This window comes from Oxyura jamaicensis, chromosome 5 (genome assembly GCF_011077185.1).
Source record: "Oxyura jamaicensis isolate SHBP4307 breed ruddy duck chromosome 5, BPBGC_Ojam_1.0, whole genome shotgun sequence".
NCBI lineage: Eukaryota > Metazoa > Chordata > Aves > Anseriformes > Anatidae > Oxyura > Oxyura jamaicensis.
The window spans coordinates 44,778,563-44,795,965 of NC_048897.1; the positions used below are offsets into that span (position 1 = coordinate 44,778,563).

Consider the following 17,403-nt stretch of genomic DNA (forward strand, 5'->3'; position numbering starts at 1 on the left):
CGTGTCATGCTATCAAGAAACTAAAAGTGATTGTCTCTTCCTTCTAAAAGGTAAAAGAATATGTTTTTTTAGAAATCTCAGAAAAAGAATCCAGAATAAAAGGAATAATCTGGTTATTGTCATGTCCTATTCCTATGTTTAAGATCTTTCATAATTTTGAATATTTTTCACCTTAGTTTAAGGACTTGAAGGAAAAAAAACAGATTTTATTAGTAATAGTAAATACATACAAATGTAGCTTCAACAATCTTTAATTGCTTTTCTGAAAGCTAATTATATTTACAGTATGTCACCACTGCTTAAGACTAAAATGTGCATTTGAGAAACACATCTAGACAGAATTGAAGTCTACTGCTGTTGTACTTTGCACAGCTTGAGGAAATAACAGGAGTAGACAGACAATCTATAGTAATAGAGTTGTCTTGCAAAACAAAATGCATTAAAAATAGTTTTATTATACATTCTAGTGAAGAAGCATGCATAAAACTTACAGAATAAATGATATTTGCAAATGTTAATACTTGATCAATTAAAAAAATAATTCAATTCTTCAAACTAACAAAAAAAACCCTGCAGTTACTGACCCTTTAAGTTTATCTTTCAACTTAAACTAAAGGGGCAAAGTACAGGTAAGTGAACTAGTTATGCTAGATTAACTAGGAAAATTTAAGATTCCTTTCAGCATAGACACCTTACAGACACATGGCTGTACCTGCTATAAACATCTCTTTGTATTTATAATTAAATGCAAGTTTATTTCTTTATTTCTTATGGTTATTTTTATCTAATTGCAGTTTGATCTGCAAATCACGACCTCGAGATAATACTGTTCCTAAGTGGTATGAGAAGCCATATGAGTGGAATCAAGTAAGTGTAGAAATACAATTAAATATAGATATATTCATATATATCTTCATTTTCATATATATATGAAAATGAATAGAGTAGCCCAGTATACTTAGTTAAGTGGTCAAAGGTAGAAATTCCTTTGAAAGGAAGTCTCTTGAACCTGAGGGGAAAAAATTGAAGATACTGAAAGCACTGTAGGACTGAATTTTAGGCATAAAAATCATTCTGTATGCATCTGCCTGTATTGAGATCATATTTTTCATAGTCTTTTTTTTTTTGGTATACAAATGCCATTTCAAACAGAACACATCACAACATTTGAGTTGAACTTGTAGGGGCAGCTTTACCTTTGGAAGTTAAAATTTTATATTGTTCCTATTAAATAGTTACAACATTAAAGAAAGATACATTTTTCTTCAGCATTTGTCTGGATGCATATTTTAGTTGGTTTTAGGTTGCTGTTTTTTCAGGTGATTTTTCCCTCTTAAGCTGACAGATGTGCTATATTAGGATTGGTGTGATGGGATCAGAAGGCAGTTTTCTTGAAATCTGGGAAGGTTAAACCTGAAGAGTATAGCTTCCTACTCTTAGAAATCTTACCTTTCTTTCTAAAAGGGCCTCTGCAGGCCACTAGATTACCTGTGTGGTTCTGATGATAAAAAAGTGTGTATTTTTAAGTAGGAGTGAGAGAAATTGCGGAGTGCAGGAATAAGAATTGCATATGCACCTTCCATGTCATTTTCTCACTCCAAGGCACGTAAATAAGGGATTTAGGTCTCTTTTGGAAAGACTGACAACAGTGGATAAACATCAAGGGCGCATGTTTCCAGTAGGCATTCACTAAGGTGTAGAATGTGTTTTACTGTTTTAAGCCTAAGTATTTTTTATATTCCAATTGCTTTTTTCTTTGGTATTTTCAAGATCATGTCTAATTCAGCTATATTAGTGTTTACCTTTTTGAAACATGTTAATGTATAAACCCTATATCAGGATGGCATTCTAGTCTAAACAGTTTCAGGACATAACTTATGTCATCACTTAACATACTACCTGTAATGCCTTGGAAATGATTGTGGCATAGAATTCTGATTCACGCAAATCACGTTATGTTAAAAAAACTCTTCAGAAGTAGAACAAGGCAGTATTTTGCTTAACTATGTTGTATAGGAAAGCATTTATTAGACTGAATTCTAACTTTGATCTGTTGTCTTCTGATTAGGTGGATTCACAACATATCATTGACCAGTCAGAAAAGCAGCAGGGAAGAGAAGATGGTCTTTATCAGCTACATAAGGTTGTTGTGTTGAATGTTTAAGTATTGCCTGAAGTCTTTCAGAGGAAGAGGTATTACATCTAGTCTAAAAACTTGTTTTCTAGATAAGCCTTGGATGTTAGTTTTGCAAGACTGTTCCTTAAAATTAGTGTAAGTGTACTGAAACACAGCTTGGTGTATGTTTGTTCTTTAAAAGCAAAAGTATGCTGACCTAGAGCAGATGGCTATTCATAAAACAAACTTACTTAAAGCAGGATGCAGTTTTCAATTCAATAATAATGCTGAGTAGGTTTATCACAATGGACATGAAAGACAGAGAAAACCTGGGTTTACTTATTTTTCTGTCTGAAAGCTCCTGAGTAATGGGTCATGATTTTTTTCTTTAGTTTTCTTTGTCTAGTTTTCTTAGTTTCTGAAGTCATATAATGGTCTTGTCTTTGAATGTAAAAAAACAGAAGTCAAAGGAAGACAAAGATCTGGATTATGTTCTGATCTAAAGTATAACTTTAGATACTTTTTTTTTTTCATACAACAAAACCTACTATGTTTCCTCTTGTATGGCAGAAGAATGCTTTTGAGTTACTGATTCATTGTACCTTTGTTTCATCTTTTCAGCTTGTTTTTCTGATCCGTGAGATCTTTAGTCCTAAAAATGAGGTTAGTGGTTTCAATGTAATATGTAGAACTGAAATGGGTTTGTCTGTTCCGTTGTGCAGTCATGCTTAATAAAAGTTAAATTGTTACTAATGGTGTGTCATTGCGTTCATGAAATACGTGAATACAAAAGCAGTATATGGAAGAATATTCATCTTTCCTGTTTTAACTCAGTGATTTGAAGATAATGTAATACCTAGTCTTCTTCTAGACAGAAACAGTTGTCACAATTTAAAACAAAAAAAAAACAGGGAAGCAGATTTGGGGAAAATGGGGTGATGATTAATTTAAAGAAATGATTTTAAGTTGTACTTAGAGTGAAAATAAGCAGTTGTATATTAGGCAATTTCAGTATCTTATTTCCTCTATTCAGTAGCATTACTTCCTCAGATCCATTTTAGCAATTCCTGTGAATCATAAGCTATCATACGTTATAGTGAAATGGGTTTAACAGATTTTCTTAACACTGTTTCTTGGACAACAGTGTTTCTCAACCGAGTGTTGTAAACAAATTGCGTTGCATCTAAACACCCTCGGGGGGGGGGGTAAATGAAACACGCAGAATGGCAAATCTTTACTCTGCCTACTAGTGAAGGGAATTTCTGTAGGAAAAGGTAACTTTGTAATACCAAAATGTATCATATAAATGTTGTAATTTCTTCAAAAGGAGTCTTCATAAGGGATACTGAAGTTGACAGAGGAACAGTATGTATTTATTATAATCTGATTTTTTTAAAATCTATTGATAATGTGTCTTGCTCTCCTGGTCGATTCATGTGCATGTGCTGCCATCTGCTGGGGTTATTAATGTGCTTGTTACCCTTTGAACTTCCACTTGCATGATGTAATTAATGCCTTCAGTAAAGAAGAGATCCTCTGTAATGGCTCATGTCCTAATAAAACGGATAGGTTTCTGCTCTTGTCCTTATAACGGGAAGAGTTAATAACTTGCCCCAGGCCGGTCCAGTAACCCAGAATCTGCCATCAGTAACTTGATATGTGCAAACTTTTTTTTGATTGTGGTGTTTTTGTTTTGTTTTTAACTCTTAAAGAGGTCCCAATTTTTATCTTGAGGTGCTCATTAGCATCTGTCAGAATGAGATCTTGTTTGTCACTCTTTACTAGTAACCATTCATATTTCAAAGCCTTCCGTGGTAATGATAAAATGATTGTGTTGATAAGTGCTCCTATCAATAAGTGCAAGTCTGAAGATGTGCCTTCATTGTTACTCATAATTTCACCCACAGCTACAATGAATTCAAGTAGCAGTTGTATTTATTTTTAAATATATATATTTTGCCATTACAGGTTATTAATTTTGGAACTTAACTGCTATAGGCTGTGCTAGAAACCAAGCATATAAACAAGTACAGAAAATAATTGGAACTCCAGGGAAGGCGGATCCTTCAATAGCTGTTAGAAGTGAGGTACTCAAACTCCCTACCCTACTGAATCTCAGAACTTGAGGAAATGCACTGGAGGAATGCCTAGTTTTTGTCCTTTACCAAACGTTTTCTTCTGGCAAATGTCAGGGTGAAGAACATTATTTACTTATCCTTTTAGAGATGCTATAATGAGTAAAACTAGAACTAATAATTCCTTTTAAGATTGAAACCTCATCTTTTACTTCGGAATCAGCAATAGTAACATTACGTAGTGAGGATGAGCACTACTGTAGTGAGATGTCATTTAACTAAGTATACACACTAAATAGGGTTGGTCAGGATATGTAGCCTGTTCCTTGTCTTACTCTCTTCTATGGCCTCTTGTTTATAAACTCTTATTTATGCAGGATTCTGTAGTTAAAATGACATTGCAGAGAACATGATCTATTAATCACTCAGATCTTCTCTGTTAGGTGTAGGACTTCCAGAATGCAGATGTATCATAAACAAATGTTCCTGGCCAAAAGGACTCTAATTTGAACATGAGGTCCAGTGGAATGCGATTATGGACAAATATATATTTAAAACAACCAAAAAAAAAACAGTCACTAGTTGCTACAGGATTTATGACTTCTCATTTCAGTAAATTAGTATTTGAAAAGAATTTCAATTGTTGAAGAATAATTTTAGCTGATAATAGATTTGGCAAACAGCCTAGATGATCTTTTAGTTTATACTGAAGACTTGCAATTTTCATAGGTTACTACTTATCCTGGTTACATCGGGTTTAGAACATAGAAATGAGATAGGCAGAAGACTTCTGCCTGCTAGGCAAAAAAAAAAAATAAAAAGACAACTTAGGGAAGTTTTGGAACTGCAGTTCAATATGTTAACTGTATGAAACATCTGACTCTTGAGTAAATTTGGCAAACCCTAAGTAGAGTGATTAAAAATGCTGAATCTGAGAGAGTTTATGAATTTCTCTAAAGGAGTGAGAGTGTCACAACAGACAGTGATGTGGAATTCGGGGAAATCGTTGGGCTGGAGCTATTGTAGCCTCAAGCTGAAGTCTGTCATGCTTGCCTGAGACAATGATAACATTACTATCCCCAATGTAAGGAAAACAGTTTTCATAATCGATCTATTTTAAGCTATTATGAACAGTGTTGTCAGCCCAAGCCAGCTGACTGCAGTCAGCCTCAGTACCCATCTTTGTTCTTCAGATAAGTATATTAATTACTCCTTATCGGTCAGGTTGTTTCCAAAAAGGTGCGTTTTGAGAGGACAGAGCAGGAAGGAGATGAGCAGGATCTTAATGTAATTGCAGTGTTATGGGTTATGTACCAAAATAATAATTCAAAACATCTGCTAGCCTTTCTGAGGAAAGCTACTATGTTAAAAGCAATTAATACGTAGTCTAGACAGTAGCAGCAATGGCAGAAGAAGTAATGTATTGAAAATGCCCAGACTTCAGTGTCATCTTAGATTTGCATTGAACAGATTTGGAGTACTTTTTGCCAGTTTTTTTAGCACTCAGTTTTAGACTATGAAAAAATCATAGATACGGAGAGCTACTGGAGAGAGCCCAGTGAAGAGACATGAAGATGATAATGGACTGGAGTGTCTCTGCTATGAGGAAAGGTTGAGAGAGCTGGGGCAGTTCAGCCTAGAGAAGAGAAGGCTCAGGGTGGATCTCATGAATGTGTATCAACTGAAGGGAGGTTTTACAGAAGATGGAGCCAGGCTCTTCTGAATGGTGCCCAGTGACAGGACAAGAGGTAACGGGCACAAACTGGAACACAGAGGTGTTCTATCTGAAACCAGTTGGAACTGGGCAGTCAGCTGGAACTCTCCATCCTTGGGGATGCTCAGAAGCTGTATATAGTCCTGGGCAGCAGAGAGGTTGGACCACATGATCTCCAGAACCTCAACCTTCGGTGATTGTGAAAGAGTTTTTGTTTGTTTATTTTCCAAAAGCATAGGAAGATCTGAAGCCACCTGTTACACATTATTGGATAACTGTAGAAGATAAATTATGAACACAGTTCAAGTAAGGGGAAAACAGTGTAAAAAAAGAAAAAGCAAGAAAGCAACTAGAATGTACAGCTTTCCTACTGAGCTGGTCGTTTTAAAAGGTGAACAGCAGCAGAAGGTAAGGAAATGTTTTTTGGAGATGAACCATATAGCTAAGCTTTGAGATTTCTTGTTTTGTTTGTTTCGCTTTGGGATTTATGCATCTGTAAGAGTCACCAATAAAGCATTTCGGTTGAGTTTCATAGGGGAAATGGGGAACAGAAAAAATGTGCTGTGGGTCTCAGGACAGAGGCTGTCACACAGTGCATAGAGTGCCCAGCTTTCTTCCAAGCTCCAACTTAGTTTTTACTTCTTTTCAAAAGGTTGTTGAAAATGTAGTTCAAAACCTAAAATTGCATGTCTATTAACCACACCAGCTGTTTATCCAAGTATGCAAATTACTAAAAGATCAGAGAAATATCTCTGGTTCCTAAGTTGTTTCTTTATAGTACTTGAACACATTCTCTACGGTTATGTCAGTATAATCATACTGTTATGAACACTCTTACACAGTGAAAGAGAAAAGGATACCATTTTTTTTTTTTAAAGTGACAAACCTCTCACAAAAGTGAAATTGCAGTCACTCAGGTTTGACATACAGCATCAAGGACAGAAGGAATACTAGGCTTTAATATACCTGTACTTGTGAAATCAAGCAATTTCAATTTTTTTTGAGTTTTTCCTTCCTTGTGGAAATTCAGCACTGAACTCAAAGCAGGGTTAGGATTTTCATGTGGTACTCCCCAAACAGTGTGACAGTAAGGACGTGGCTGATCTAAATGAACCGTGCGGATCTCCTGCTCAGGCTGTGGACACTTGCAATATGGCAGTATATGCATTCTGCACTGAGCATCAGCATACAAATGAAGACTAATATTGGTGTTGATTTAAGAGGATTTATTTGCAAAGGAAGCAGGACTGTCCTTTTTCATTTACATCTGACTTTTATGAGGTACAGGTGAGTGCATATAACGTGTTTAGAAATCTTGATCTTTTCAAGTGTACTTATGCTATTGTAGGCATTTGAGCTACCTATTTGTAAAACTTGCTCGTGTATTTTACGTGAGCTTTTCCTTACAGTGCAGGCATACAGAGAGTTGACAGTAAACATGAATGTGATTGCTGCTGATGGCAAGTCTTAGAGTTATGGAAGCTACTGCACTTGTGCAGCAGCTAATTCAGTGGCAGTGTACAGGATGAGGAGTATACAAGAGGGGAAGTCTGCGATACTTGGGAACATAACAGTGGTTCTGTAGACAACAGATTTTTATGCTTGCTGAGTGGATGCTTTCACCAAAAGAATGCAAATGGTAACAAAGTGATACTAGGAATAGATGTTTCGTAATACTGTGTGGTAAATGTTCATATCACAGATGAGAATTGAAACAGAAAGGACTTGCACTCTTCTCTGGGTACGTGTGCTAGATTGCAAGTTCACCTCAAAACTTGTCATTCTGCTAAAGGTATTCAGTGAAGACAACAGAATTATTAATACCAGTTCCTGTCTTCATTTTGTTGCTGCCAGATTTTAATTAAAATAATTTTATTACTTTCAATTTATTTTAACTGAGATGGTCTTATTTTTTTCAGCTATAGCAACATAGATATTATGATTGCTTGATAACTATAAATCTAGTCGTTTAGATCTTCCAGCACAGTGTTGCTTTATTCCTTTTTTAAATCTCATAATAAGTATTGATGTGCAGTCAACTTCAGCTGGCTGTCTCTCAGTAAAAGTTTTCTCAGTTTAGAATCATTTCAACAGCTAATTTTAATATAGTCCGAACTAGTTCTTGTCTGAAGCAAATGAAAATCTACTGTGAACTGTTCTGAAATATACAGAGATAATGGTTTATCACTATAATACCTGCTGTAAAGAAAAGTATATATGGCTATAGATTACAGTGTAAATTTTTCTATGGCATTTCTTTTGTTCGTTATAGGCTCTCCAAGTACTAGAGGATTGTCAGGTATATGCGCCACTGCTTGATTAATGCAACATGATAGTGGAAAAATTGTCCAGAATTGCAAAGTATCCTGAGGTACTGGAAATGGTCTTCAGTTCTTCTCATTTGTTTAGTGCTGGGGGTGAACAGGAATTGTGTTTGTAGTGGGTTTACGTGGCAAGGTTTTGGTAGCAGGGGGCCATAGGGGTGGCTTCTGTGAGAAGGATCTAGAAGCTGCCCCATGTTTTGGAAGGGCCCCACTGCTGACCAGAGCTGAGCCAATAAGTGATGTTGTTTGCGCCTCTGTGAGAGCATGTTTAAGATAGGGAAAAAATACGCTGTACCACACGGCAGCTGGGAGAGTGAGAGGAGTGAGGAACAGCCTTGCAGGCGCCAAGGTCAGCAAAGAAGGAGGGGGGGAGGTGCTCCAGGCGCCGGAGCAGAAGTCCCCTGCGGCCTGTGGTGAGGACCATGGTGAAGCAGGCTGTCCCCCTGCAGCCCATGGAGTACCGCGGTGGAGCAGGGTTCCACGCTGCAGCCTGTGGAGGGGACCACGGTGGAGCAGGTGGACCTGCACCAACGGAGACTGCGGCCTGTGAAAGACCCCTGCCGGAGCAGATTCCAGGCTGGACCTGCAGCCCATGGAGAGGAGCCCACGCAGGAGCAGGTGACCTGGCAGGAGCTGCTGCCCGTGGGGGACCCAGGTTGGAGCAGTTTGTTCCTGAGGGATGGAGCCCGTGGTACGGACCCATATCTGGAGCAGTTCTTGGAGAGCTGCTGCCTGTGGGAAGCCCATGCCGGATCAGTTCAGCAAGGACTGCATCCTGTGGGAGGGACCCCACAGCACAGGGGACGAGAGTGACCGAGAAGGAGCAGCAGAGAAGAAGCGCCATAGACTGACCATGACCCCCATTCCCCAGTTCCTCTGTGCTGCTTGGGGGGAGGAGGTGGAAGAGGGTGGATGGGGGGGTGGGGGGGGGGGGAGAAGGTGCTTTTGGTTTCTTTCCTTTGTTTCTTGCTTCTCTATCTCGTTAGTAATAGGCAATAAATCTTACTATCTCCCTATGCTGAGTCTGTTTTGCCCGTCACAATAATTACTATGTGATCTCCTCGTCCTTATCTCAACCCCTGAGCCCCTTTCATCGTATTTTCTCCCTGTTCCTTTTTGAGGAGGGGGAGTGAGACACTGGTTGTGGTGGACCTCAGCCACCCACCTGAGTAAAACCACCACAGTGTTGTATACTTAAACTTTCTGTGGATTAGCAATATGCAGAATTGGAATCAAAAGGAATTTTGGGGCTTGCGAGGCTGTTAGTGCTGGCAGGTATTTACAGAAGGACCTTTGACATTTTCTTGCTCCGCAGTAATTCTTCTGTGCTCTTACTTCATAACTTGTGGAGGCGTACATTGCAGAGGAGTGGCTGCAATGTGGGTTCCTCTCTTTCTGTCAGGAAGAGATGTGATGCAGGGATTTCCTTGATTCAAGCAGGAGTGGAGCAGTGTACAGGAATCTTGACCATGTGGTCCAGGTTTCCAGGTTATTAGATGGAAGAATATGGGTATCCCCTGAGAAGCACTCCAGACTGTTTTATTTATGCAATTCTCAATTGTGGCAGTGGCTACTTAAACATCAATTGTGATTAAAAAAAAATCAAAACCTTCTAACTAGACACATCCACAGTAAACACCCTAACAGTTGCAATTAAACTTAACTTTTAAAAGGTCCAGCAAATCTAGAACCCAGATAGTTGTTAAAAGTACAAGCTGATACTATCAGCTACGGTACGCTCCATTTCCTCAGTGGGGTGGATCACATGCACGTGCTTTATTAACTTGCTGGCATTTGTTCCCTTTGCCTAGTTGTATGCCTGGATGATTTTTATTTCCTTTTCTAAAGCATTTAAAAAAAAGTCAGTGGTTTATTTTGCTAGCAGTCTCTGGGATTCTGCAGTCATGAGTCCTCTGACTCATGCTGCATGGTGCTCATGTGTCCTGTTTGCTTTCTTCTGGTTTTATTTTAGTTCCTGACGCCAAGCCATTTATGTTACCTTGCCTAAAGCTATATACAGCCTGTACCTTTGCCAGTGTCTACAGCCTACTGCTAGATTGTACTCTTGACTACTAGGATTTGTTGCAAACTCAAACCTAGAAGCTTCTCCTTACTGAGTCATTTGAGTGCTGCTCTATGCTAACTTTGTCTCAATTGTTAAGAAAAAAAAAAATCACAATAATTCTTCTGAGTATTTCAAGCAGAATGCCTGTCGTCTTCCAGTCTAAAGACCTAAAATTTTGTTTTGGACTAGGAAGTGCTTTAGGACCTATAATAGGACCATAATAGGATTCAGCTTGGACCTGTCAGAAAGTTCGTTTACATGTCTTAAGCTGCAGTGAGGGCTGAGAGATGAAAGTGAACTAGGTCAATATTAGGTGTGATATGATATGTTGAAAGAGATTTGTTAATATTTTTTTTTTATATACCAATTGCAGTTTCTTTAAGGAGCTATCAACTATTAGCTTGGTTTAGAATGTAATTGGTTGTGTTGAACTTGACATAACTTGCTGGCCCATTTGCTCAGCCTGTCCAGGTCCCTCTAAATGGTAGCACAACTGTCTGGTGAATCAGCCATTCCCGGTGTTGGGTCGTCTGCCAGCTTGTTGAGGGTGCACTCGGCCCAATCGTCTGGCTCGTTAATGAAGATGTTGAGCAGTATTGGTGCCATTACCGACCACTGGGGTAATCAGGTTGATCAAGCATGATACATGGAATACATGGAAGGGAATATTTTTTGTGTAACGAGTCAGCCATTCACAGAGAAAATTCACGTAAGGTCAAAGCTCTCTTAGTTACTTAATTCATGAAAAATAATTATTGTGTTTATGGTCCAAAGATGTATAGAGATTTTTTTGAAGACTTCGTTATTTTTGAGGTATGTAGTTAGTTTACAGTAGTCATGGTGATTGTTTAACATAATACATGTTAACCAGAGCTGCTGGGATGACTGCAGGAAGAATATTTGCTGGGCTTGTTCTTCTGACAGTTTTCAGCTGTCCTGTACTTACATAAATCACTTACTGAGATGCAACAGAAGTTGACATCTTGGAACAACCAAAACACTGATATAAATACTTACGTTTTTCTCAGAACCAAAGACAGTTTTACTTATGTTATTGTGTAGTAGTGTGGGTAACAAACATTTTTGCTTCTGTTTTCATTTAGCATGTACTGTGTTGTTATTATCTTACAGGTCTACAATTTACAGATTTGTGGCATTTTCTTGGGGAAAAAGTCAAAGCTAACCAAAACAGGTAAGAAGTTATGATGCTTTTCCCGTTGAAAATCTTGCATCTTCCCTTAGCAACAGAAAGACTGCCAAAGCATGAGCAGCTTGGTGTGAGAGGAAGCCACTAGACTTAGAGACTTCTCCAGAGCAACTGGTTTGTGTGTATCACACACCACTTCTAAATGACTGGATTGTACACGTAGAGATGACTGTAGTTATAGTTAGAGTCCAGCTAAGCAACTGTGGTGGTTTTACTCAGGTGGGCGGCTGAGATCCACCACAACCGTGCTCTCACTTCCCCTCCTCAAAGAGGAGCAGGGAGAAAATACGATGAAAAGGGCTCAAGGGTTGAGATAAGGACAGGGAGATCACACAGTAATTATCGTGACGGGCAAAACAGACTCAGCCTAGGGAGATAGTAAGATTTATTGACTACTACTAACAAGCTAGAGAAGTGAGAAACAAACCAAAAGCACCTTCCCCCCCCCCATCCACCCTCTTCCACCTCCTCCCCCCAAGCGGCTCAGGGGAACTGGGGAATGGGGGTCATGGTCAGTCTATAGCGCTTCTTCTCTGCCGCTCCTTCTCAGTCACTCTCATCTCCTCTCCCCCTCCTTCTTCACTGACCTTGGCACCTGCAAGGCTGTTCCTCACTCCTCTCACTCTCCCAGCTGCTGTGTGGTACAGCATATTTTTTCCCTATCTCAAACATGCTCTCACAGAGGCGCAAACAACATCACTTATTGGCTCAGCTCTGGTCAGCAGTGGGGCCCTTACCAAACATGGGGCAGCTTCTAGATCCTTCTCACAGAAGCCACCCCCTATGGCCCCCTGCTACCAGAACCTTGCCACATAAACCCACTACAGCAACTAATGTCTTTCTTCCCAGAATTTAGTAGTCTGCCATTTTGCCGCTGTTAGGCAGGTGGGAGCAGCTAATGTTGTGTTTTTGTTTCTGTGTACCAGGAGTACAAAAAGGCAATTGTTTTGGAAGATACATATTTCACATTTATATATCTGAACGAAAGGCCAAGTCCTAGTTCTGCTGACAAGTGACTGTTTGTTACTTGCCTTAAATGAATATCCAGAGTATGATTTTGTATTATATGCTGTTTCACATACAGTGAATGACATGAAATGTGCTCACATTTTCATTGCTGAAGACTGTGATTGTTGTGTTATTACTTCATTTTGGGAATATCTTAAGGCTACAGAATAAGTCACAGTGGTACACAGTGCCATATTAGAATTACAGAATCACAGAATCATTAAGGTTGGAAAAGACCTCCAAGACCATCTGCTCCAACCATCCCCCTACCACCACCGTCACCCACTAACCATGTCCCTAAGCACCACGTCCAACCTTTCCTTGAACACCCCCAGGGATGATGACTCCACCACCTCCCTGGGCAATCCGTCCCAATACCTGACTGCTCTTTCTGAGAAGAAATGTCTCCTCATTTCCAACCTGAACCTCCCCTGGCACAGCTGGACGCCATTCCCTCTAGTCCTACTGCTAGTTACCTGTGAGAAGGTAGTTACCCGACCCCCAGCTCCCCACACCTTCCTTTCAGGTACATCTTCTTCTCTGGACATGTTCAACAGCTATACAAATGCACGTTGTATTGTACTGTAATGATTTTTTACGTGTAGTTTTTCTTCACTGACAGGTCGTAAAATGCAAGTATTCCTCAATCTATTCATGAGTTCATATCAAATCATACTTTGAAATGTTGTAATAGTAATATTGTTTATTTGACTGACAGCACCCATTTATTTAGGCTATTGAGCAACCCTCAGGCACTAATGACTTTTAGTGCATCGAAGCTGACAAACTAGAAATATCTGTCCTCCAATGATCATTCTGCTGAACTATCCTGACTCCTGAGCTTCTTGCTGTTGGTTTTCTGCTATGTTGTCAAGACTGAGATGATAGAACTCTGCAATATCTTGTGAAGGACATTTAAAACTGTTTAAGTACGAAGCAACAGTTTGTGTCAAAGACAGATACGGTGCTACTCCGCTGAGGAATACAGTTCAGCTAACTTGTATAATGGCAAAATGGGGGATTGTTTATTTCCTCTACAAGACTGCAGTACAGAGAACAAATTGACAAGACAGTTTTCAGTTTCAGCTTGTCACAGGTCACTATAGTTACGGAAAATGAGAAGGAGGTGTCAGATCAATGGCATTGCCCGCTACAGGTACAGTAGTTTCATATAAGTTGTATACGGTCTTTGGCCAGTTTAAAAGATTCTGTAAGGCAGATAGTAGCTTTGTCTCTAAGACAATTAACATAACCTAAAGCTTTCAATGATTTGCCATAGCTCTAGGAACCTATAATATCTGATGTGATACTTTTGTGAAAGTGAATGACATTGACGGGGAAACTCAGCTGTAAGTTTTCCCTTTCTGAACAGCAAAGTCCAGACCTGCAAGATTCTCTTGCTGTCATCCCCTTTTTCATTACAGCAAACAAACAAACAAAAACAAAGCAAAACCAAACAAAAACAACAGTGCTTACAAACTCAAAGCCTGGATTGTGTTTGTTTGTTGTAAATAATAATTTTGTTGAGTTACTGAAAGCGTTGAAATAAATTCTTGGAAGGGAAGGTTCTAAGTTTGCTTTGCTTACCATCTTAGGTAATATTCTGTCACTTGTGTCATTCCAGAGAAATGCATCTGTTGCAACATGTGGAACACCCTTTTTTTTTTTTTTTTTTTTTTTCCTATTGTCAGCATCTTTTATTTAAGTTTGGGTGTTATTCCTGTGTATTCTCTATATTGTTTCTGTGGAACTGGTTCCTAGTCATCCATCCTCCACCAATAGATTTGTGCAATGAATCATCATTTGTATGCTATTTTACAGTGTACTTTAGACCACTTCTCCAATCCAGGAATATCATTCAGAATTCTGTATCTCAAGGTGTGTGCAGATAACAAGATACAGTTTTGATTTTCAAATGGATTGTATTTCACTTGGAAATGATTCAAAAAAAAAAAAAAAGGGTGGGGCACCACAAAACACACCCGTAAATAAACAATGCTGCATGATTTTATTTTTTAATTGGAAAGGAACCCAACAATTTTTCTTGCCAAAAACGTTTTCAAAAGTTGGTTATTCTGTAAAACGAAGTGTTGAGATTCTGAACAACTCCAGTAATCATACTGAGCTTGAACTTTAATTCCGTTAAAAGGAAGGTGTGTTGTATTAGTCCTTTCTAAGTCAGAGCTTTAAATTTTGTGAATTGGGTCTCTGGTCTCGGATCAGAGATGTGAAAGACAGCATTATATAATGCATAGAACACACTATTCACAATGTTATGGATTCGTTTGATTGTATCTGAGCACCTACAGGACAGCCAATCCTATGCTCTTTCTAGGAGGAGTCCCACAAAACCTAAAATGATCTCACTGCAGCGTTTTAAACTAATTATTCTTTCCCTGTGACTTTTCCTGGATTACTCTGAGTAGCATTGTAAAGGGAAAAATACAGTGATTCAAAACCCTTTGAGATCTGTGTTAGAAACAAATGAATAAAATGAAGTAGTTGTTCTGTGATGATGATACGTAATTAGAACTAGCTATACAATTTTCATTCTTTTGGAGAGAAAAAAAAGTTTCTTGCAGGAGAACCAAAATGCCTGTTAATATGGAAAGTTTTGCAGTGGATATCCTAGTCAGGATCACAGTGAGGGCTGCACTGACAACATCACGATGGGTGCCTACTGCAGGCCACCTCCTGAAGGGTGGGAAGACCCCCTACGGCTGCTGGGAAGACAACGTGGAGGGAGGGGACAAAGCTATCCAGGAGTCTTTATGGATGTCAGGGCAGTACTTTCTAGACACAGTCTGGTAGAAGATAAATATTGAATATGTTTTGCTTTACTCTAGCTGTAATGTTATGCCTGAGGTGCTTGCCTCTGATAAGTAAAGCAATACATTGCGTTTTAGGTGAATCGTTTGATCCTAAGACAGCTCTTAGAACAAAAACATAGTTTAAGAAGTGTTAAGCACAGCCTTCAGCTCGTCCCATTCTCCAGCAACTTCTGTAAAGTGAAGGTGTCAATCCAATGGACTCCTCTTCCAACATAAACTGTTCTGTTAGATTTTTTCTTTTTTTCAGAAACAAACCTCACAAATGAAGGAAGTGTAAGAAATGGCTCGGACTATCCCCTAATATAAATTTTATCTTGAAATTGGGTTAAAGTTTATTCAAAAGTTGCAGCACAGGGTACAACTGAAGTGCGTATGAACCAGAGCCAAAAAAAAAAAAACACCTCACCACTTTTATAGAGGAATAGAGGAAGCGTGTTCTTCCTTTGGCTTACTGGATAACTCAGGCACTTGAGCTAGATGTTTTGCCCCACCAGTATCCATGCAGCAGCTCATTCTCAGCGTCATGCTCTGTGCCTCTCAGCAGTTACTCTCCTACTTCCTCATTGTCTTTAGCCCCTTTGCCAATTTTGCTCTGGAGTTGGCCAGTGGTAAGGAACATCATGGCAACAGATTGGCAACTTGAAGACCTAGCATCTTCCCTTGAAAACAGCTTCAGCCTCCTCATCCTTGACCTCCCACACCTGGTCCTCCAGAGAAACTACCTTATACCTCCCAAACATGAGTCTTAGAACTAAAACCGGTATGTGAGGTAGACACCAATACAGGACTTGATGCAGATAATTTTGTTTTATGCCAGATTCATCTGCCCCCCACCCATTCCCATAGCTAAAATCTTCGTCTCAGTTGAAGTTGTTGGAAGGGATGGACTTTGTGCTTAGGGACACGGTTTAGTGTGTTACTCTGGTAGGAGGGTGATGGTTGGACCAGATGATCTTGGAGGTGATTCAACCTCAATGATTCCACGATTCTCTGATCTCCCGCAGTCTGTAAGCTGCATATCTCTAGCTTTTTCCTGTGATATACCACTGTTACCACTTTCTTCATCACCTTCCCAGCTCCTTTCCTTGCAATTCTCTCCTTTCCTCTAATCTGGATGTCGACTATCTTTACCTAGTTGCTAAGCCCTAAAAAAAATGTCCTCAACTTGTATTTAGCTTGGAAACATACTGCTTCCACTTCAGACTTGAAGGAAAGGTTTGTATGTCGGAAAGCCTCGGAAGGCTGTTCTGGGAAGATGCAGGAAAGGTTGAGAAGTGCCTAGCACATTGTTGGTCACGGGTGAAATGTAAACTGGAGCTCATTTAAGCCTAGAATCTAGAATAGAGGTTAGTTTTCTAATCCCTGTACTGGTAATTCACCACTTTTGCTGTTGCGGTATTGGTTGCCAATAACAGCTCTTTCCCCACCAGTTCTGCTTTGCAGCTGCTAAGGGCTGGAGGAACTGCTGGGCCAGAAGACACTATACCATAAAAATGCCAGCTTTGCTCCACCGATTTTGGTGGCACTAGCAATTCCACTGCTGTGTTAGCATCGCTGGGGTATTGGCAGTACTACTGCTTCTGTTTCTCAGGGTGCACTGGAATGAGGTACGCGAGTTTAACTTGTCACTTTTTCCTAAATCTTTTCTTTCTTTCCTGCATCAGCAAATAAAGTATCCCTACAGCGTGGGAAAGGTCCTTTCAGGGATGCTGGTATTCAGCTCCTGGCAATAACTCCTCTGTGCAGATATGGCTACTGACAGCAGAGAGATGATTGTTATCGTAAAACAGACAAATCCGCAAAGCAGTTAGCCTCGGAGGGTGAAGCAATGAGCTTCATCTTCCTCTTTCTTCTTGTTTATTTCTAAGAAGTCCCAGCTCCGCAGAAATAGATGGTATCTTCATATGCGCCACCTGGACAGGCTTGAGAAGTGGGCCCATGTGAACCTAATAAGATTCAACAAGTCCAAATGGATGGCGCTGCACCCGGGCTGGGGCGAAATGAGCCCAGACTGGGAGAAGACCTCATTGAGAGCAGCCCTGCAGAGAAGGACTTGGGGGTTG

At 39.6% G+C, this 17,403-nt stretch overlaps 1 protein-coding gene across 2 annotated transcripts in view; it reads left to right on the forward strand.

Moving 5' to 3' along the window:
* TDRD9 (tudor domain containing 9) overlaps nucleotides 1-10,121 on the forward strand; it is a 73,648-nt gene extending 63,527 nt beyond the window's left edge. Inside the window, exons 35-36 of one of the 2 annotated variants that reach the window (XM_035326831.1) lie at nucleotides 795-867; nucleotides 2,069-2,869. In XM_035326831.1, coding sequence (XP_035182722.1) covers nucleotides 795-867; nucleotides 2,069-2,164 — 169 coding nt within the window. In that variant the 3' untranslated portion in view covers nucleotides 2,165-2,869. Of the gene's footprint in view, nucleotides 1-794; nucleotides 868-2,068; nucleotides 2,870-10,111 lie in introns of those variants that run through there. The other variant, XM_035326832.1, reaches the window with a different exon arrangement.
* The last annotated feature ends 7,282 nt before the right edge of the window (nucleotides 10,122-17,403 follow it).